Source organism: Melanostigma gelatinosum (assembly GCF_949748355.1).
Source record: "Melanostigma gelatinosum genome assembly, chromosome: 24".
Lineage (NCBI taxonomy): Eukaryota > Metazoa > Chordata > Actinopteri > Perciformes > Zoarcidae > Melanostigma > Melanostigma gelatinosum.
In genome coordinates, this window is record NC_136657.1 from 1,587,478 (window position 1) to 1,609,786 (window position 22,309).

At 43.3% G+C, this 22,309-nt stretch overlaps 1 protein-coding gene across 1 annotated transcript in view; it reads left to right on the plus strand.

Moving 5' to 3' along the window:
- Positions 1-17,903, plus strand: part of LOC306797317 (diacylglycerol kinase zeta-like) — a gene marked incomplete at its 5' end in the record, with an annotated part of 47,699 nt that extends 29,796 nt beyond the window's left edge. Inside the window, 8 exons of the mRNA XM_079296627.1 lie at positions 6,207-6,296; positions 6,853-6,909; positions 9,723-9,772; positions 12,808-12,848; positions 13,163-13,283; positions 14,190-14,226; positions 14,577-14,676; positions 16,352-17,903. Of these exons, the coding sequence (XP_079152753.1) occupies positions 6,207-6,296; positions 6,853-6,909; positions 9,723-9,772; positions 12,808-12,848; positions 13,163-13,283; positions 14,190-14,226; positions 14,577-14,676; positions 16,352-16,468 (613 nt within the window). The 3' untranslated portion in view covers positions 16,469-17,903. The remainder of the gene's footprint in view (positions 1-6,206; positions 6,297-6,852; positions 6,910-9,722; positions 9,773-12,807; positions 12,849-13,162; positions 13,284-14,189; positions 14,227-14,576; positions 14,677-16,351) is intronic.
- Positions 17,904-22,309: the final 4,406 nt, after the last annotated feature.

Below are 22,309 nucleotides of genomic sequence, written 5' to 3' on the forward strand. Positions count from 1 at the left end.
AATGGCCCAGTGCAGCATTCTGTGATAAAACAAAGAGCAGGAAGAATGAATATCTTGGAGGAGAACATAACTGCTACTGGGATACGTTTCCAGAGGTGTACAATCCTGCCTCAAAGAAGTACAAACCGCCTCATGTCGTGTCTTGGAATCGAACTTCCTGGTTGGTAGTCTGATCTTCAGTGTGTGTGCTGTAAAATGCATTGACTAAAGGTGCTATGTAAATGCAAATTGCATGGCACTGTGGTGATCTCTCTTTATTTATTTAATTATTTTTGCTCTGAGGTTTATGTTTTACATAAAGCAGCTATGCAGAAGCATAACATTCAGAAAGCAATAGGATGGCAGGTTCTTAAAGCAGTTTCATGTCCATGTTCAGTAAATGGTACTGTGGGAGGGGCTCGGTCACTCATTGGTTGAGTGAATGCAAATGTGGTTGTGCTGCTTCACAGTTTGAGTTGTCGAGCCTGTTAGAGGGAAAAGCCTGCATGAAGTAGAACTGCATCATTCTGAGGCGAGTGTGTGTTTGTATGCATAAGTTCATGTGTGTAGGTGTATAAATACATTAATAATAATTTCTATCTTAATTTTTCCACAGTTTCTTTTCCTTGAACAAACAGCCAAGCGTTACTATTTGCTTTGTGTGTGTGTGTGTGTGTGCGTGTGTGCTCTGCTCTGCCTCCATATGAAATCCTTTAATAAACCTCATTGATACGCACACTCACACAGATTCAATCCTCACCTACAGGAACCTGTTAGAGCAGGTGTCTGCTGACGCTCTCTGAAAACAGATTGACTTACTCATGTTTATTATCAACAAATCCCATGACAAGATCCATTCCAACAATGTGTGTGTGGCTCACAAGTCCATTGGTTCCCACTAAAGACATGCATCTTTAAAGGCTCTTCACAAATATACAGTTTGATTTTAGGAAAGTCTTTTCCTGAAATGGCCACTGTAGTTTTCAGCAAACGTTACTTGGAGGACACATGGCATTTGTTGGGGACTATTTTCAGAGTCCGATTCATCCACACTTGGTGCTCTAGTGAGTGTGGAAGGTGAATGTGGGCTTGAGTCAAAATAAAGTGGTGAGGAAGGAACATGTCAGCCAGTGCAATAGAGAGGCTCATTAATGTGTTGAGAAATAAGTGAATGAACATTCATTGTTCTGTGAGAGTCAAACCACAATGATCTGATTTGGTGTTCAGAAACATGTGGAATATTCTTATCCTTTAAACAACGGCCCTTTGTGATTTATCACTATAGTCACTTTAAGAACTCAAGATACTGAGTCAGTAAATAGCTGATGGACTGAATGACGAGCTATCAAACAGAAGTGAGTTAAGCCTCAGTAGCAAAGTGACAGGCTGAGAAACTTGTCTGTATTGTTGTGCAGGTGCATTTAAATCTGCAGAAGTGCGCTACTCGCAAGGGAACAGAGCTAGGCTAAAGGCTAACCTTTTAGCCTGCTTGCTAACCTTCACTCCTTAAAAAACACCTAAGACTGGATTTAAAAACCAAGTGGAGATGAAGATAGTGCTGCGCTCTTTACAGAGATGGCTGAACGACACCGTTCATGTGCTAAATCACAAGGTGTTGTGTGCATTTAGGCCGCAGACCTCACTGATTTCAGCTGTAGGTTTGAGCCAAACAAAGCTCAAAGTGGGCGACTCCAGCCGTTGCCATCTGGCCAGTGATGACACAGCCTATTCCAAAATGGGCAAAGATGTGGAACGTGGCTGGAGCTAAGTCGGGCCAATTGAAACTACCATGCTAGCGAAGACTAACAAGCTAGTAAAAAGCTATGTGACGTGCTACTCTGTGTTGACAGCCGGCTAACATTAACTCTGTAGTCGAATTCCTCCCGGTTAGTAATAATACTAACGTCAGAACTTCACTCACTGAAAAAAGTTCTGACTTCTTCCATCAATCAATCAGTTGATTTGTCACATGCAATCGTTCAAGTTAAGGTTACAACTCCAATGAAATGCTATCCTGTCAGCTCCTTCAGTTTGTGCATAAACATTAAGGTTATTCATCATAAAGCACACGGCTGCTCGTTTCTTCTTCCAGAGTCCTCTGTTTATCAGATAAGTGTATCGAACAAGAGTCCTGGTTGAATGGCACAGTGGGGTATTCCAGGATTAAGCCAAGTTTCACAGACATTACAGGTCCTGATATCCCCTGGAAAACTGTTCCGGGCACGTATGTCATACTGCGGCAGTCCATCATTCAACGGACGCACATTGTCCAGCAGGATGCCAAGTGTACAACAGATGACGTCTGTGTCACCAAGAACCTTGGATGACCACAGAGCGGCATGGTGGCCCGCAGATCAACAAGAACCTGAACCGAGCCATCATGATAACGAAGCCAGCTCATCTAAAGGCACTTCCATGACCACAGGGGCACAAGTCACATGTGGCATAGAATACAAACTATCACAGACTATGAGACTGCTCCTCCACCCTGTGATGATAATATTGACTTCATAAATGAGCTTTAATATGTTTTTTTGGATGGTTCGAGGCACTCAGCAACACACCTGCGAGGAAAGCCACCCCTCATCAGGATGATCACTCATCATAGTCAACGCACGGAAGGCTGCAAGTCCTAAAAATGTACCAGGCTGTGTGAAACTGGCCCATTGGGCCTGAGCAGCCCCCACTGTAACTGGCCTATGGACTTCCTCACAGACAGACCCCTGCCAGTACGGGTTGGAAACAACTTTTCCATCATCATCTCAGTGAACACTGGTTCCCCTCAGGGCTGTGTCCTGAGTCTACCAATGTTTAGTCTGATCACCCACCAATGTTGGGTCAAGTTCAGAACAAACCACATCATAAAGTGACACAACAGTAGTAATCCTGATCAGGGTCCACAAGGAGCTGTCTCACAGGGAGAAGGTGGAACAGCTAGTGAACTTCTGCAACACCAACAACCTGTCCCTGAATGTCAACTAAACCAAACAGATCATTGCTGACTTCAAGAGGCTTCACTATGGCAAGTATAAACCAACCTTAAGGGACAACCTGACCGAGACTCTAAACTCCTCATCTCCAGCCAAGAGAGCTCAGCACCTCATGCACTTCCTGCGAGGGATGAAGAGAGCACACCTCCCCCTCCCATCCTCACCACATTCTACAGAGGCATCATAAAGAGTGTTGTGACTGGTTGCATCTCTATCTGATATGGAAACGGCAATGCCTCAGACAGGAAGACCCTGCAAAGAGTGGTGAGGACAGCCGAGAAGGACATCGGGACTTCACTCCCATCCATTCGGGACTTTTAACACACACGCTGCCGGACCAAGGCCACGGATGTTTTCGCAGACTCCTCCCACCGCTATCATAGTCTGTTTGCACTTCTGTCCTCTGGCCAAATATAACGTGGCAAACAGTGTAGAACGACCAGGTTCTGTAATGGCTTCCTTACGTTTGCATCACCCAAAGCATGATGAACATGTGACTGTGTATCAAACAGTTACCATACTACGATAGTTTTGTTCAACCACTTGAATTAAAGCAGAAAGTCAGCACTTCAATTGCATTTAATGTGGCCGGGCACGTTGCATCACTAAAGTTAATTGACTCTTGCGAACAGCTGAGTGTAAGAGGCCGTTTGGTGTGAAGCCTGGAACTGTCATCTGACTTTAATTGTCTGATGTCTCCAAACTTTTAAAACAACAATGCAGACAATATTGCAATGTGGTAAAATAAACATTTACCGGAACATCTTATTTCTCCTGGTATTTCAGCTGCTCTGTGGGTATAAAATGTGAACATATAGAGATTAGCATACAGAATAGAATATAGGAACTGGTACAGGCAGAGCAACACAACCCGCTGATCCTAACAACACTTCCCTTTAGCGTTTTGCGAGTGTGCACGCACGTTTGTGAGTGAGTGAGTGTTGGCGGGCTGATTTGCAATGCTGAGTGCACTGAGTGGGAGGATGAGGAGGAGAGATGAGACCGAGAGGCAGGGGTAGAGTGAGGGAGAGATGGGTTTGGAGTCGGAAAAACAGTGGATGTAGAGAGAAATGCATGCGAGAGCACCGGGAGTCACAGTGATCCACCGAACTCCGACACACACAACAGTGTGAGCGCTTTGCCCACGCAGGGCCAGAGGTGAACGTTATTCCTCCCACTATAATTTCCTCTCTCCTCTGCTCTCTATCCCTCTGTCTCTCTGACAAACACACCGAAACACACCTACACACCAAACATTTTGTTTTCTCAAATGATTTTTGAGCTGATGGCTTCAGTTTACACTGCAGCATCAGGTGGAAACCTGTTAAAGCAGACACAATCAGGCTCTCAGCTCCGGGAAGCTCTGAAATGTTGGAGGTTTATTTCAGGACAGGAAAACTTTGTGAATTGGACTATTCCTAGGAGATGTTGCAGTCTGTGACAGAAATGTTTCCCCAATGCATTTTCATATTGGTTCTTACATTTAGTGTGTTTAACGTAAACCCAGACTGAACAACTGAACGTCTTTATCATACTGCATGTCAGGGCACAGGACATGTGTTTATGGAGGTCCAACTACAGGACTAATGAGTATCCCTAAATAACAACAGAGATCACATAATAGGAAGAGGAGCTTGAGATTAGATTGTTTTGTCAACTCCTGTCAATCTAAGCTTCATGTCAACATGGATGAGAGATCCCAGAGAGGCTCAGAATCGTGGAACATTTGGACATCTGCACTTCAAAGTCAACTGAGCAAACTCACCATGTGATCAGTCAAAAGAACAAGCCAGAATAGTGGTTGGTTTCAACTTGTTTATTTCTCTACACAGTTCTTGGACTTTTATTTCAAATATTCACTCTGAAAACTTCATGGAGGAGTTTTCAATTAGCCACTATACTCCTCTTTGCAATTATCGTATTACTTTTGAACTCAGTCATTTTTCACATTTCTTGAAAACAATAAAGGTTACCATAGATCCTGCACCTGTTTGCATGTGACTCATACTTGACAGTTTAAATAAAACTTTGCTTTGCAATACATTTAAATGTAATGCAAAAGTGGCAATGCTAAGTTAATGCAAAAACAGCTCTGATATCAAATTCTATCAGTATCTGCCGATATACAGATTTAGATATCGGATCGGAACTGTGCAAAAGTGGAAGGCTGCATCCCCGATCGCTGACACTCATCCCTTTGCACAGCATCCTCTTGGCTAACACCACTACCAAAGAATCATCTCCGTCCCCAGGACAGAGCCTGTTGAGCTTATTGGTTCACGACAGCAAAGGAAATAGCACTAGCGATGGTAGAACATCCTCAGCATGGTAGAACATCCTGAGCATGGTAGAACATCCTGAGCGTGGTAGAACATCCTGAGCATGGTAGAACATCCTGAGCATGGTAGAACATCCTGAGCGTGGTAGAACATCCTGAGCGTGGTAGAACATCCTCAGCGTGGTAGAACATCCTGAGCGTGGTAGAACATCCTGAGCGTGGTAGAACATCCTGAGCGTGGTAGAACATCCTGAGCGTGGTAGAACATCCTGAGCGTGGTAGAACATCCTGAGCGTGGTAGAACATCCTGAGCGTGGTAGAACATCCTGAGCGTGGTAGAACATCCTGAGCGTGGTAGAACATCCTCAGCTTGGTAGAACATCCTGAGCGTGGTAGAACATCCTCAGCGTGGTAGAACATCCTCAGCGTGGTAGAACATCCTGAGCGTGGTAGAACATCCTGAGCGTGGTAGAACATCCTGAGCGTGGTAGAACATCCTGAGCGTGGTAGAACATCCTCAGCGTGGTAGAACATCCTCAGCGTGGTAGAACATCCTCAGCGTGGTAGAACATCCTCTGCGTGGTAGAACATCCTCAGCGTGGTAGAACATCCTCAGCGTGGTAGAACATCCTCAGCGTGGTAGAACATCCTGAGCGTGGTAGAACATCCTGAGCGTGGTAGAACATCCTGAGCGTGGTAGAACATCCTGAGCGTGGTAGAACATCCTGAGCGTGGTAGAACATCCTCAGCGTGGTAGAACATCCTCAGCATGGTAGAACATTCTCTGCATGGTACTGCAGACATTGAATGACAAGGAAAGTATCCCGTCTCCTCTATGAACGGGCCTGGGGCTGTCTGGAGGCTGAAGACCTCAGTGGATGTTCTGACCTCTGTACAGGAAAGACTCAGTGTTGACGTGGAGTTTGTTCAGTGAATTTGTTTCCTGTGTTCTGCTGTAGTTCTTCCCAGAGGCAGCGAGTGAACAGTGACAGCTCTGCTGGTGAAGCTTTAACACACGACACAACACCTGTGGCCAGCAAACTCAGCAGGTTAGTACACTGTTTGACACACACACACACACACACCCGCAGAGGGATGATGGCTGTATCTTTAGTGTAAAACACACTAACACAATGGGGGATTTCACAAGTTGTTATGACAGAACAAACAGGCAAACAGACACTGAGGCATATGTCTTATAGCACTGCAGAGACCAGCTTAGATACAGACTTTCCACCAATCAAACCAGTCGGTTGAGCCACAAACAAAGCACATCTGGTCCTCCTCATCATGTCAGGCTCTCATGTCTTCGTCTGGGTCAAGATAACCTTTTGGCAGAACACACGATTCGTGTACGGGACATGTTTGGATACAAATTGGAATGATATATTACAATTTGTCTGGCGCGCCTTAATCATTTTCGATGAATGTTCTTACAAGACCAAATGTGTTCAGTTCAATCCTAAGTTATATGATGATTTTCTTCAACATGTCATTTTGAGTGTAGGAGGAACAATAGGGAGCCCTTCATGTCAAATTCCTTCCTCTCGAAATGTGTATTTTATGTTCGCTGTCACTGAGCGGTCTCTGCTTTGTGTGCTGCAGGGCGGGCTGCATCCATCGCTCCAACACCACTGCTGCTGATTTTAAACCAGGACAGAGGTCAGTACATGTATTTGCACTGTTATTTAAATCAATGAATTGTCAACACATGACAGGAATGAAACAACACAATGTTCTAAAGAATGAAATCACATTTAGAAATGATAATTCTGTGTACATCTCTCTTTTATGTGAATGGGGTACAAACCGCTGTGAGTAGAATGAGTCCTGAACAAAAGTTGACACACATGATCCCACACAGTGTATCAGTCTGTGCTTGTGAAATTTTCACTAACGATACAAGAATTCAATTCAATTTATTTTTGTGTAGCCCAAAATCACAAATTACAAATTTGCCTCAGAGGGCTTTACAATATGTACACGTTTGACATCCTCTTGTCCCGGGACCCTCACATCGGAACAGGAAAAACTCCCCAAAAACCCCTTTAACGGGGAGGAAAGAGGAAGAAACCTGTGGAAGAGCAAGAGAGGAGGGATCCCTCTCCCAGGATGGACAGAAGTGCAATGATGTCATGTGTAGAACAGGATAGTGAATTACAACACATTCAATGTAATTACAGCACATTCAATGTATGACACAACCACGACAGGAGGCAACACCTGGTCCAGGTAAACCCGGATACACAGGAACCTGTGAGGCCAGAAAGCACAGAGACTCTGGTGAAGAAGCAGGTCAATAATGTGCATTAATGGTATCGGTAATATGAAATAGTAATGTGAGTAATAATAAAAGTGATATTAGCAGTTGGAGTCAGCAGGGCCATGGTAGGAGGAAGGACCAGGGTCCAGATGAAACCATGCTCTATGGAAACCTGTGAGGAGAGGAAGCACAAGGACTCCGGGGAAGAGACAAAATCAGTACTGTGCATTGATGGTATCGGTGATAGGATTAATAATGTTAACAATGAAGATCGTAGTAGGTGTCAGCAGGGCCATGGCTGGTTGAAGAACCAGTGTCCGGAAAAAACTGCGGTCATCCTGTGAGGCGAGAAAGCACAAATACTCCGGGGAAGAAGTAAAGTTAGTAATGAGCATTAATGGGACATCAATGCATACAGACGGAGGTGAAGAAGAGGAGGAGAGAGGTGCTCAGTGTTGGAAGTCCCCCTGTAGTTTTTGCCTCTACCAGTTTGTCCATGGGCCGGTCCAAGGCAAGCCAGAGCCAGCCCTAACTATAAGCACCATCAAAGAGGAAAGCCTTAAGCCTACTCTTAAATGTGGTGAGTGTGTCTGCCCCCCGGACTGAAACGGGAAGCTGGTTCCACAGAAGAGGAGCTTGATAACTGAAGGCTCTGGCTCCCATCCTACTTCTTAAGACTCTAGGAACCACAAGTAACCCTGAATCACTGGATCGCAGCTCTCTAGTAGGGCAGTATGGTACTATAAGCTCTTTAAGATATGATGGAGCCTGACCAATTCGGGCTTTGTAGGTAAGTAAAAGGATTTTAAATTCTATTCGAGATTTTACAGGGAGCCAGTGCAGAGAAGCTAATACAGGAGTAATATGATCTCTCCTCTTTTCTTGTTTGTACACGAGCTGCAGCATTCTGGATCAACTGGAGAGATTTAAGAGACTTATTAGAGCAGCCTGAAAATAAGGAATTGCAGTAATCTAGTCTAGAGGTAACAAATGCATGAACTCATTTCTCTGCATCGCTTTGAGATAGGATGTGCCAGATTTTTGAAATATTACGTCGGTGAAAAAAGGCAGTCCTAGAAATAAGTTTTATCTGAGAGTTGAAAGACAAATCCTGATCAACGGTAACTCCAAGAAGCAGCTTTCGCAGTAAGGACCACTACCAGGCAGCTTAATGTAACGAGGTGGTGACCAAAGAGGGGTGATGTGATGTCAGCATGGTCTGTAGTTGGTTTGAGTGTGTTCTACTCCAACTTCCCCTTCATTAACAACCCCTTGTTAGTTCTTGTGATATGGTCCGTCACATTCTTCTGCTCATTAAAACATACTGGTACTCTGCTCATTAAAGCTTGATGGACTGACAAGAGTACATGCTCTTTTTTTCTGGTGTGTGTGTGTGTGTGTGTGTGTGTGTGTGTGTGTGTGTGTGTGTGTGTGTGTGTGTGTGTGTGTGTGTGTGTGTGTGTGTGTGTGTGTGTGTGTGTGTGTGTGTGTGTGTGTGTGTGTGTGTGTGTGTGTGTGTGTGTGTGTGTGTGTGTGTGTGTGTCTCTGGGTGGTTCCCCCGTCACACACTGAGTATCAGTTGTTCTAAGAACACGGAATTATTCAAAATGATCAAATCTGAAATGATTTGAATCTTTACAGAATTATAAGAAGATATTATAGATATTAACCATGTTATAATAGCTAAATATAATCATGAAATTATTTACAGTTAAAGTCAAATAATTATCAGTAAATTATAGGCCTCCTAAACAGGTTGCCAGACAAACGGATCAATAGACATGTTTCTGGTTGTTAATGACAGGTGATACATGTTACTGTTGATGTTGGTCTACTCCTGTTGGCTGTATGAAACATGTTGACTGTGTGTCCTTTACTATTCCATCTGCTGCTGATGGGGGTCACACAATGCCGCATTGCCACAGTTTACGTTTTAGTCCACTCTGAAACACTCAACATGCTTCAATACACACAGCGTAGAGGAAACAGTCTGGTCATTCAATGGAAGGGGCCTTGGTGTTTTAATGCACACCAATAAACATGTTGATAATGGTTATTATATCATTATGATGAACTTAGTAGCTAAAAGACGGGGTGTGCAAGTGTGTTTGTGGTTGTGCATGATTGTGTGTATTTCAAAGTGAGAATTCTAAATGCTGTTAACGTAGAGTGAACTGAAAGAGTAACTGTCTGTGTTGGTCCCTTTGTCCAGACAGGAAACGGGCCAAAAGACGAGCGAGACGGAGAGGGAGAGAGAAAAAGGTAGCACACACACACACACACACACACACACACACACACACACAATCTGAGCCGTAACATCAGGTCTGACAAACTACCTATAGGACTCAGGGATGTGTGTTGTGGGTAAGAGAGAGAAGCAGACAGACTGTTGTTGTCTCTGACACATATTTTCTCAGCCTGTATCTCCTTGCGCTCACTTTGCATGCTGGGTGTTGGGTCTGTGGGAGCCTGAGCTGTTTTATTCTCTTTGGGAACTTGCATGTTTTCACTTCATGATCTGGTTCACTTTGTTTTTTTGCTTTGGCTGTGTTTGGAGCAGCTTTGAATTAGATTCCTGTCTTGGCGTTTTACATTTGGGGCTGAACACAACCCAGTTCTTCCTGTCAGTGGAAATCAGTTATATAACAGCAAATTGTCCAGTAGTGCTGTAGTTTCTAAAAGAGACAAAAAATCTGAATCAGAACCGTTTATTGCCAAGCAAGTTTGCACCTACAAGGAATGTGTCGTGGCGGCACAGTGCAAGAAAGAAACATATTAAAATGACTGTAAAACATAGAATAAAGTGCACCACTAAACAGATATCAGGACTGTAAAACAAGTGAAGTGTAAGTGGAAAGTTAAAAGTGATGAGTGTGTTTAAATGAAGAAACAGGGATGTCCTGGGGATGACAGAGTCAGTGGGGGACCCGGCCTTTGTTAATTAGCCCGACTGCGGACGGGAAGAAACTGTTTGTGTGGCGTGAGGTCTTGGTTCTGATGGACCGCAGCCTCCTGCCAGATGGGAGGGGCACAAACGGATCATGTCCAGGGTGGGAGGGGTCAGCTCCAATCTTTCGTGCTCGCTTCAGGGTCCTTGAATCAAACAAGTCCTGGAGGGACAGCAGATTGCAGCCAATCACCCTCTCAGCAGAGTGAATGATGCGCTGCAGTCTGCACTTGTCCTTGGCAGTGGCTGCAGCGTACTAGACGGTGATGGAGGAGCAGATGATGGACTCAATGATGGCTGTGTAGAAATGCACCATCATTGTCTTTGGCTGGTTGAATTTCTTCAGCTGCCTCAGGAAGTACATCCTCTGCTGAGCCTTCTTAGTGATGGAGCTGATGTTCAGCTCACACTTGAGGTCCTGGGTTATGGTGGAGCCCAGGAAGCGGAAGGACTCCACCGTGTCGACAGAGAATCAAATGTCCGAAGCTTCCGCTGTTCCTCTGACAACAGACTGCCGGACGTCACGGACTACACAAACCTACCTGACTGTAACGACACATTACCTCAGTACTGAATGGAGATGAAGAGCCATGTTCTTCAGACACAAAGCTAGCTAGAACTACAGAAGACTATGACTACAGAAGGCTCTAGGACCACAGAAGGCTCTAAGACCACAGAAGGCTCTGACTACAGAAGGCTCTGACTACAGAAGGTTCTAGGACTACAGAAGGTTCTAGGACCACAGAAGGTTCTAGGACTACAGAAGGTGCTAGGACTACAGAAGACGCTGACTACAGAAGGTTCTAGGACCACAGAAGGTTCTAGGACTACAGCAGGTTCTAGGACTACAGAAGGTTCTAGGACTACAGAAGGTTCTAGGACTACAGAAGACGCTGACTACAGAAGGTTCTAGGACCACAGAAGGTTCTAGGACTACAGCAGGTTCTAGGACTACAGAAGGTTCTAGGACTACAGCAGGTTCTATGACCACAGAAGGTTCAATGACCACAGAAGGTTCTAGGACTACAGAAGGTTCTATGACCACAGAAGGTTCTAGGACCACAGAAGGTTCTATGACCAGACGGTTCTATGACCACAGAAGGTTCTAGGACTACAGAAGGTTCTAGGACCACAGCAGGTTCTAGGACCACAGCAGGTTCTAGGACCACAGCAGGGGCTAGGACCACAGAAGGTTCTAGGACCACAGAAGGTTCTATGACTACAGCAGGTTCTAGGACCACAGAAGGCTCTATGACTACAGAAGGTCTAGGACCACAGAAGGTTCTAGGACCACAGAGGGCTCTATGTTTCTTACATTTTCATAAAGCTCCTCGCTTCCTCTTTTCGCTTCTTCTCCTCTTCCTCTTTTCTCTTCTCCTCTTTTCTCTTCTCCTCTTCCTCTTTTCTCTTCTCCTCTTCCTTTTTTCTCTTTCCGTCCTCTTCCTTTCCTCTGCTCCCTTCCTCTCCTCTGCTCTCCTCCTCTCCTCTCCCTCCCCCTCTTCCTCTCCTCTGCTCTCCTCCTCTCCTCTCCCTCTTCCTCTTCCTCTGCTCTCCTCTCCTCTCCCTCCCCCTCTTCCTCTCCTCTCATGTCTTAACACTGGCTCTCATTTTCTCTGGTTTACTTAATTCTTTCCGTGGGCTGAATTCATTTAATTCCTACATTCAGAGTGTGTGTTGGGTTTTGTGGTCTGTGTGTTGTTTTTGATTTGTCTTGCAGCAGCAAAAGCTCTTCGAGAAGTTTGAAGTCTGCTCTCCCCCCCCCCCCCCCCCCCCACACACACACCCTCACACTAAGCCTAACATAACTGGATTAGGACTCAGCTATTCAGAGAGAGAGGAGTGAGAGCGAGTATTGAGGTCAACCTGATAAACATTCATTTAATATGTCAGCCTGGCTTCAGCAGTAGACAGTAACTCATGACATTAACATGCCGTGTGTCTGTTTGATGAGGACACTTTCATTGTCTTTCACTAGCTGCTACTGTATTTACTATTTTAGTTTTGTATTGAATATTGTACATCACAATATGCACTTCTGGTGAGTCCACAAAATAATAAACTGAGCATTAAAGGTCGGATTTAGGAGACTTGTAGGACTGCACTAAATGACCATGAGCCACAGTTTCCTGTAAAAAAAGGCGATAATATCCATGATGGTAATGCACTATGCCTAAATCCCTGCTTCTGTTTGCATCTGTTTCATCAGAATGGATACTATGACCGAAAAAACCCCCCATATCTAGTATAAGACTTAAAAGAGTAACTGCACACTGACATACTGTAAAGTAAATGACATGACTGGCTTACTCTCTCTCTCTCTCTCTATCTGTCTCCCTCATGATGCCAGAGATGTTGATTGAGTGTGTGAAGAACAAGGATGGCAAGAAGGTGAGCCAACCAATCAATCAACAGAAGAAATCGTATAATTGTTTTATTTGATGAGTACCGTTGATTACCATTAATTGCAAACACTGTAATTTGAGGAGAGTAAAGAGTTCAAGTGTAAGCATGCAGTCTGCTGTCACGTATGGAAACATCTGGGTACATGTACATTTTTGTTTCTGGACGTTATCTTCTCCCAAATGAAGGTGGAATCCAGAAACTGCAGACCACAGATGGCTGCCTCAATCAATTGAAATGTTGCTCCATATTACATCTTCTTCACCTGTATAAAGCCTATTTAACTCCTATTTCACCAACAGCTGCAGGAGCTGCACCTGAAGGGGGCGGAGCTCACAGTGCTAGACTCATCCGGCTGCAGTTTGCTGCACCATGCTGCTGCTACAGGGAGCAAAGAGATGGTCCGCTACATCCTGGACCATGGTAACTGTAGCATACAACCAAATGTGTAATTCTAATACACCAGGCTTCTGAACCTCCATGAGAGATGTCAGAGTAAAACATGGTGTTGATTACAGTTTCTTGATGCACATCACATATTTACTTACCGTACACTCTAGATTAGGACAAAATTCAACGACTGTAAATCAAGTTTCTATTGGTTTTAAAATGTGTTTGGCATTTAAAGTCACGGTAAAAGGTTCAGTGTACGGAATTCAGATCATCATTATCTCATCAAACAACTATTGAATAAAGATACAGAGGAGTAATGTCTACCTCTGCAGAGAATGAAGTAGCGCTCCCTCTGTGTGTGCTGGTATCAGCTTCTCCTCTCCTTTGTTCAAATATCGGTCCAGTTCTGCCCGTTCTGATATGAAAAGTTGCTCCTCGTTTTTTTTTTAATGCATTTTCCTCCCTATGAAAGTCAGAGAAGTTGGTAGTTTGGGTTAAAATAACCACAGGGTGCTGTAACTACAGTAAGCTGCTGATGTGTCAAATAAATCTACGCTCTGCTCTCATACAGCGGTTACAGAACTCGACTGATAGGAAAGTAATACCAGATCAATCAATTGTTAATGATCAGATATTTATTATACTTTCCAAATGCCATGAACATGTATACATTTGGAAAATATAACTATGCACAGACTTTGTACAATATGTTGTTACACAGTAGGAATGAATGATTTCAGCGTGGTGATATTTTGTTTCGTTCAAGTTTTATTAATCGACATCTCATCACCATCAGTTGCCACCGTGGTAAGGAGAATGAATGCATTCAATTCATAGAGGAATACATTGATTGCCTTTGTAGTGTACCACTGACAGTAAGCAGCAATGGTCCGGTTGGACGTCTCTGTACAGTAATTGCATCGGTCTGTTTTCCAGCTCCTAGTGACCTGCTCGATGTCACCGAAAAACTACAGTAAGTACAGTCATGGATACCTTTATCCCCAAGCGTTCAACACTTTAAGGATGATTTCAACAAATGAGTCAAATGGTGATCTTGAGGTTGTTTTGGTTGGACCATAGTTCATTTAGTTTGAATGGACACACCGTAGGCTGAGAAAAACCTTGTCCTCTTACTGCAGCACCAGCTTTGATGTGGTTCCACTGGGCCCTGGTCTGTCTGTATGTGCTGTGTGTACCAAATGTCAAAGAGAATAAACACAAGACACAAGACTAAAGCCGTAGAGCACCTGATCGCCAATGCTCTCAGAAGGCCACGAGAGTTGCTGATATCTCATGCTCGCTCTCTCTGTCTCCGACCACCAGTGGAGAGACGGTTCTTCATCGAGCTGCATCGCTGTGTCACAGGACCATCTGTCATTATCTGGTAGAAGCAGGAGCCTCACTGATGAAAACAGACCTACAGGTAGGTTCCCATCACACTGTGTATGTGTGTGGAGTCCAATGTTTACGAGCCAAAATAATCATTCCCTTTTTAAAAGGACGACAAGTCAGAGACCTAATGTTCGTTGGTTGAACCCAAAAGTATATGGTTTAGCAGTAAATCTGTTGGTTGTTTTTTTTTTTTTTTTTTTTATTAAGGGGGGGGTGCGCGAACCCGGTCGGGATGTAGAAGGGGGTGCGCGGCCTAAAAAGTTTGGGAACCGCTGGTCAAACAGATCAACTCTGGTTAACTGTAAGTGCCATTATGAATCATGTTGAATCATGTTTCACAAGTCTGATAGACGAAGCTGGGTTTGGCAGATGCTAGGAGAACGTTACCTGCCTACTGTAAAGATTGGTGGAGGAGGTCTGGGCTGATCCAGTGAAAGGTCCTCTTAACGCTACAGGATACCAAGACGTTTTAGTCAATTGGGCAATTACAACTTCCCCCAGTATGTGCAAGTTAACAGTTCCAGCATGACTGTGCCCTGTGCACAAAGCAAGGGCCATGAAGAAATGGGAAGAATTAGAATGCAGGTTGTCTGACCTTTCAAATGCTCTTTTGGCTGATTTGAAATAAATTCCCACCGACACATTTCAGAATCTTATGGAACGCCTTCCCAGAAGAGTAGTGGCTGTCCTAGCCAAAAAGGCGGGGGTGCAACTCCATCTTAATGTCAATGGATTTAGAATTGACTGTCAAACATGCTCATATATGTGTGATGGCCAGGTCACTGACTTTGAGCCAGAAAGTGTGTGTTTGTCTCAAATATGCATCTTCTTTCATTCGTGTTCATTGTTCATTTTTTTCCGTGGAGGATTCAACAGTGCAGACAAAGCTCCTAACTGGCTGGACTCAGCAATGACCTAGATACAGAGAGGGGGGGAGAGAGAGAGGGAGGGAGAGAGAGCAATGAAGGGAAAGAGAGACAAATGACTTGAAAAGAGAAGACGATGGTTTGGACATCTCTAAAGTACTGTTTTATCTTTACATCTCTGCACTCAACACTAAAGGTCTCTGTCTGTCTCTCTCCCTCCCGCCTGAAGACAAATGCACACACACACACACACACACTTCAGCAGTGTTTGTGTGTGTGTCCTCAAGGACACAAGCTGTTCGTTTCATTTTGAATTCAGTTGTTTGTCATTACCTCATTTGAATTAGTTGGAGACAATGCCACTTAAACAACAGCACTTTTCAGTCATGGAGGAGCTTAATGAACCAGCACAATGCTCAGAGGAGAGAGGGAATAAGACTCTAAAGCTTTCATCACAGCTCACAGTGCAAACATGTTAGTACTGTATGTAGTTCATTCTGTCTATTGTTAGTCTTACGGTACCAGCGGTCCGGCTGTGCAAAGAAACATCAAGGTAACAACTGCTGTGGAAAAAGACCTTCCAGCATGGAAGCCCAAATGGGAATCAGCTGTTGAATTCTTGTATTTTTGCATTCAGCAAACTGTTCTGTACAGATGAGTTTGCGTTCTGCTGGCTTTTGACCTTGAATTAAAACGTTTTCAAAGCAATTTCATTGTCAAAGATATGAGAGATTAAATATTTGAGACATTTGAATGTCGGCTGTAAATGTTGGGCTGCTGGCAGAATAAAAGAACAGTTGAAGTGATCGAAACGTGCAAATCTTTGTTTGTCTTCATCAGGGTGAGACTCCCAAGAACAGGGCTGAGAAGGCTCATGACGCTGAACTGGCGGCCTATCTGGAGAACAGACAGCATTACCAGATGATCCAAAGAGAGGACCAGGAGACGGCTGTCTGAAGCTGGTGAACTCTTCACGTCTCCTTCCTCATCCTCATGATACTCACAGAAGGCCTGCTGCACAAACACCAGTGCATTTAATAATGATCGAGGCTGTGACTATGATGATGGTTGAGAATCATTGTTATAAATGACACAATGATGGTGTTGAGAGTTACACCGAGGGTTAATGAGGGGAAGATAAACAGGACTTATGAAGTCATCCCTTTTCATTTTGAGTGGCCCAGTAAAAACGTGTTGTTGTGAAAACTGTTTCAGGATGATCAGAGTCTTGTGTCGGACTTTGAATCGCAATTTAAGGGCGAAGTCCACTTGTGAAGACTTCGTTCTCCAAAACATTTTTTGTATCAAACAAATTTAAAGGACTAAAAGTGATCACGCCATGTGTTGTGGGGTCGGACTCGCTCACTCGGTATCACAAAGTCAATGCTAAAGTCATGGTTGAACATACTCAGGAAATGTAATTAATGTCGTACAACCATGGAGTCTAAGGCCCAGTTACTGTGGCTACAAAGTGCATTACACACCTTACCAGAATGTAATGCGCTGACTTTTTGTTTCCTTGACTTTAAAGAATATGTTCCGTTTGCGGTGTTGGTATTTGAATATTTAGGGTTAACTTCATGGAAACCCGACTGTTAGCTTTTGTAATAGCTTGTCACGGAGCAAAGTGTTTGACATGTTGGCCTGCTGGTGTTGGGGGGGGGGTTCATGGTAATCCAGTAGTTGTAGAGCGATGTAGTCTAGACTGACGCTTAGACCGGAAACAAATGGGGGTTTGTTCAATGAATGAATGATTATGAACCTGCTAACCCTGCCATACAATGCATCAACATACTGTATGTGCTTCGTTGACCTACATCAACATATTCTAGAGATAATTATTATTCATAAGTTCTAGTAATAATAATAATCAAAGTGATGTATTTCTGGTGCCTGCGCTGAAGGATTGGACTTTAGACTCGACTTCAATCTTTCTTTTTGACTTTTTGTGTCAAGTTGGATCAAATGGGTGGGTGTGTGCTTTAGAGAAAATGAAATGTTCATATTTTGTTCAGATTGTTTCAGTAAAATCCAGTCTCAAATCATGAATTATGGATTATTGTAGTTTGTTGTGCCAAACGTTACAGTACACATTGTGAACTGTGAGGTCAACAACACTGTGAGGAACTTTTGTGTTCGGCTCACTTTTGGACGCTACAGCAAAATGAAATGTCAAACTCAAACCTCCATTTCGATCTCATTAAGTCCTCTGAACCTTCAGAGCTGTGAGTGCTTTTAAAGGCAGATGGAAAGAAAAGTGTACATCTACACCTGTGGCCAGTCCAGTCTTTATTCTGTCATGTTCATGACTGTTGTCTGGTGAACACATGGCTCTGCAACTGTCTTTTCTGTCTTTCTATTCCTGCTTTTGTGGATTCAATTCTTTGGCATTTGTACAATTTGTTTTTGAGATTAATATGAAGACAATAAAAGAAGAAAGTGTATTTGTGTCTCTTGTCTGTTTTTAGATATGGGATCAAGCCAATTCAGCATTTCATGATTTCCGTTTTGAAACGCATTAACATGTTTCAGATCACAAAGCTCCTAAGATTCAGATGGTCACACTTGTGTGAAAATCATTATGGATGGACACATTTTACATTTCAGTATCTTTTATTATATATTATATTATATATCTATAGTTATTTTAACCCAAACCACCGTCTTTTCCTAAACCTAACTAAGAAGCTTCCTGTGAAGCCTGCATGGATGTAACGAGCGGCTTTCATTGGGAGGATATCATACAAGCCGTTCTAGAGGATACGTTTCATACAGTACACGGTCATTCCTAATTCATATTGATGATTGTAAATTCCTGTGCGTCCGTAACCTGTTGGCGGTAATGTGCATTCATGCTGCAGAAGAAGTTACAGTAAGAAGTGCTGTTCCACTCTCAGGTGATGACAGGTGAGTCTTCATCACAATCTGCTGGTGAAGACGACACGGAGTCTAATTAGTGAAGCTTTCCGTTATTTGTTTATACCTCTATTTTTTCTATTTATTCTTTGTTTATTTATGCCATACTGAGGTCCATTTCTTGATGTTTACTATCTACCACGATGTATGTGCATTAATCCTCATAAAAACAAAATGGCCTCCAGGCCCACGCGTCACTACTGTGGACAACTCACTGTGAGAAGAACTAAATACCACTTGCCAAGAAAAGCAATCGACTTCCTATTGAACTTATCCAGGATGGGGTCCACACGACACTCCCAATCAGGATAATAAGTCCAGATCGAATGCATTGATCCTGGTCTTGTTAGTATACTTACATTAGTCATTTAGCAGATGCTTTTATCCAAAGCGACTTACAATAAGTGTATTCAACATAGGTATTCAAGAGAACTACTCGTCACAAGTGCATCTCCTTTAAACGAGCATCTGAGAGCATAAACCAGAGCAAACGTACAGAGACAAACTAATATGAATACAATAATTGCTAAGTGGAAGTCTCAGGGTAGTACTTCTTGAAGAGGTGAGTTTTCAGCCTGATGGGCAGTGACTCTGAGGTCCTGACGTCAGTGGGGAGTTCATTTCACCACTGTGGGGGCCAGGACAGACAACAGCCGCGACCGGGTCGATCGGCCGCAGGGACCTCTGAGCGACCAATCGCCCCGAGGCAGCAGAGTCTTGATAGTGTGAAACATCTAAACCATCATGTTGTGTACATTTAAAGACAATGTTACAAACTGAGTAGATGGCAGACTATTGTGGATTTCTGAATGGTAACAGCAGCTGTTTGTACTTGTGGCAGTTTCAACTCAAAATATCTGGTGAACATTAAAACTGATATTTATTACCAGCATGAATTCTTTTGTTTGAGGTGGGGTTTTTTTTTTTACCACTGATGCACCAAGGTGTAAATGTTTGGTGTCTCATCCTGCACTTACAGGGGAGTGTGCAAAGATAATCCAAGACTTTAAATTCATCAATTTAAATGAAGGGCCTGTGTCCACACAGCATCTTCTTCTGAGAGCTCCGCCTTTCTGGTGTGGCCGCTCCGAGCACTTCAAGTAGAAAATCTCTGAACTGTGGAATGTTGTGCTTTTATCACCGTAAATGTTGCCTATGATGGATTGTCCTCCTCGCTCTAATGTTACGACTCTCAGACTGAGTGTCTGCATACAAAGTATGAAGCAGACAGTGAAAAAAAACTAGGTACAACAAATAGATGGGAGCCCAAATAGATAATACAACGCTTGTTAGTACATACAGATTGCATGTAGACTGGACATTGGGCCAATGGGTGAGCGTGGAGCTTCGTGGAAGGCCAGCACCGTTCATCTGATGTAGGATTCACACACCACCAGCAGCACTCTTCAGCTCTGTATCTTGCTAAACTATAAGCCCGCCCACTTTTTAGCCGTCCAATCAAATGTGAAGGCTTTCATTTAAATCTTTCTTGTAACTGTCCCTGAGAAATACGTCACTGGTCTTCTAACTCTGTTACATGTCACGATCATATAAACACAACCTTCTGTTACTTCAGTTTAAATCAGGCTGCTTTGTGCCACAGGGTTAGCCTATGCTAATGTTAGCTAGGGTTAGCTTTTGAGCTAATATTGCTGCGTTAGCCAGGGTTATATGAGGGTTTATATGAGATGAGTAGTCTCAGGCTGGTTGTGGTCACTTGATAGTTTGATTGGAGAAATGAATCCAACTGAACATCCTTGGATTCATCTTTTGTAGAGGAAAATCAACATTAGAACTGAACTGAACTGAAAAGCAAGTTACGTAACGTGTTATTCTCTGTTAGTTTTCGGGAAATGATTCTCTCGGACAGATAAAGAGTGACCAAAACAACCCCTTACATGGAGTTGTTTTCTGTGAGAACAAATAGAAACCACCCATCCAGATGTGTCCTGTTTTGATTGAACAGACAGGTTTGACACAGGTCAAACAGACCTGTGTCAAACAGGTTTGACACAGCTAAAAGAAGGCGTGAATTTTGACTATAAGAGTGATCTGTAAAAAGCAGTACATTGGGAGTCGTTTCAATATGCTGAACTTGTTGATGTTGGCTTGTTCTTATTAAAACACAACCCGCTGGTGGCAACTCCGGTTGACTCTCTGTCCTCGTCATTTTTCGCTACGACACTTTCTAATATCAATATCTGCTGACAGTAACTGTCCACCTGGGCCCTGTGTTTGTGTGCTAACTACTACTATCTTGTAATCATCAGACAACAACATGAACTTAACTTCAATTGATGCTCTGATGAATGAGTCCACTCAAATGTATTATAGCTGTGAAATGATCACTAACTCTCAGATGAACTAATACATTAAACTTAACAATAGTGTCAATATTTTTATATTCTCAGAAATGTCGTAGACTGTAAAGGTTTTGCAGAAAATAAAGGGCTGGGCCCAAGTACAGGGAAACGGAGGGTTGGATAAATGTGGGTTTAATGGTAACAAAAGAGTATTCAACACAAAAACATGTGAATCAAAAGTCCAAAGAATAAATCACAAAAAGTCCATGAATATAAAACATGGAACACGGCAGAGGGGGGCAGATACGAAACGTACGAAGACGAAAACGAGAACTGGCAGACAGACGGACGGACTAGGTAACACCAAAGACGAGCCCTGAGCCAAGGGATACACAGGGAGGGTGCAGGTGATTAGACACAGCAGGTTTCAATTAAGGGCGGGGCAGCCGATCACGAGAGGAACAGACAGGGGCAGAAAGTGAAGTGAAGCAGACTGAGGAGGTGCAGGTGATTGCAGGCAGCAGTGTATAATTAAGGGAAGAGCAGACCATCACAGGGCTACGACACAGACAAAGGCAGGAAATAAAGTGCAAGACACAGAACATCTCAATGAAACAGAATAAATAACGAAATCAAAACATAAATCATGACAATAGACAATACAATTCAAATGTTTTTCCATCCAAAAATCCAACCAAAGCTGCACCCGTTCACGCTTTGGGTTTTATATGATCTATACGTCTGCTCTTCAAGGCCCTTTGACCTTTGATGCTGCTTCCTGATGTCACATAATCACTGCAGTAATTATGTATTAAGTAGAGAAGACCTAGAATATAAGTGTGTCTTTGTTTTTCAATAAATATGTAGAGAAATACAGCGTATTCTAACTTGGACTGTGACAGAGTTTTGAACGTAGATATTAGTGATGATATGAATAACTTACATGCCTTGGTTTGAGATTCAGGTTCAGTGAGGAGTAGCAATAGAACGTATGCCGCTCCATTCATTCCTGTCAAACCTCTATTCATTTTCTCATTGACAACTGCGAGCTAATTCCTTATGAATAATGAAAGCTTTAGTTCTGATCTTATATTGGTGTCTTTGATCAGGGCCATGACACACTGCCAACTGCTCTTATTCTCATTTACAAAGCTTAATCAAACTCGATTATCCTGTGTGCAGCATGGCGCATCTACAGGAATAACAACCTCATGGCTCAAGGGTTATTTAGGTCTCTCTTCATCAAGATCAACTCCACATTATGGGTATAAGATGAAAGCAGAGACATGATAAGATAAGAAACACAATGATCAAAGAAACAACACAAGCTCAAGAAGAGATTCTCCTCGCTGCAGCTGTGGGGCTGATGTCGATCTGTCCAATCAACAAATACCAACTAGAGAAAGATTTGGTTGGGCAAATTTAAAAGTGTCTGACCTAATGACCTGCAGAGGGTCGTCTCATGACAACACATCTGTGCATTTCTATCTCAGTGTGTGTGTGTGTGTGTGTGTGAGTGTGGGGTGAATGGGGCTAATGCAACCAGAATGAACTGGTTTGAGAGACAAAGCAGGGGCTA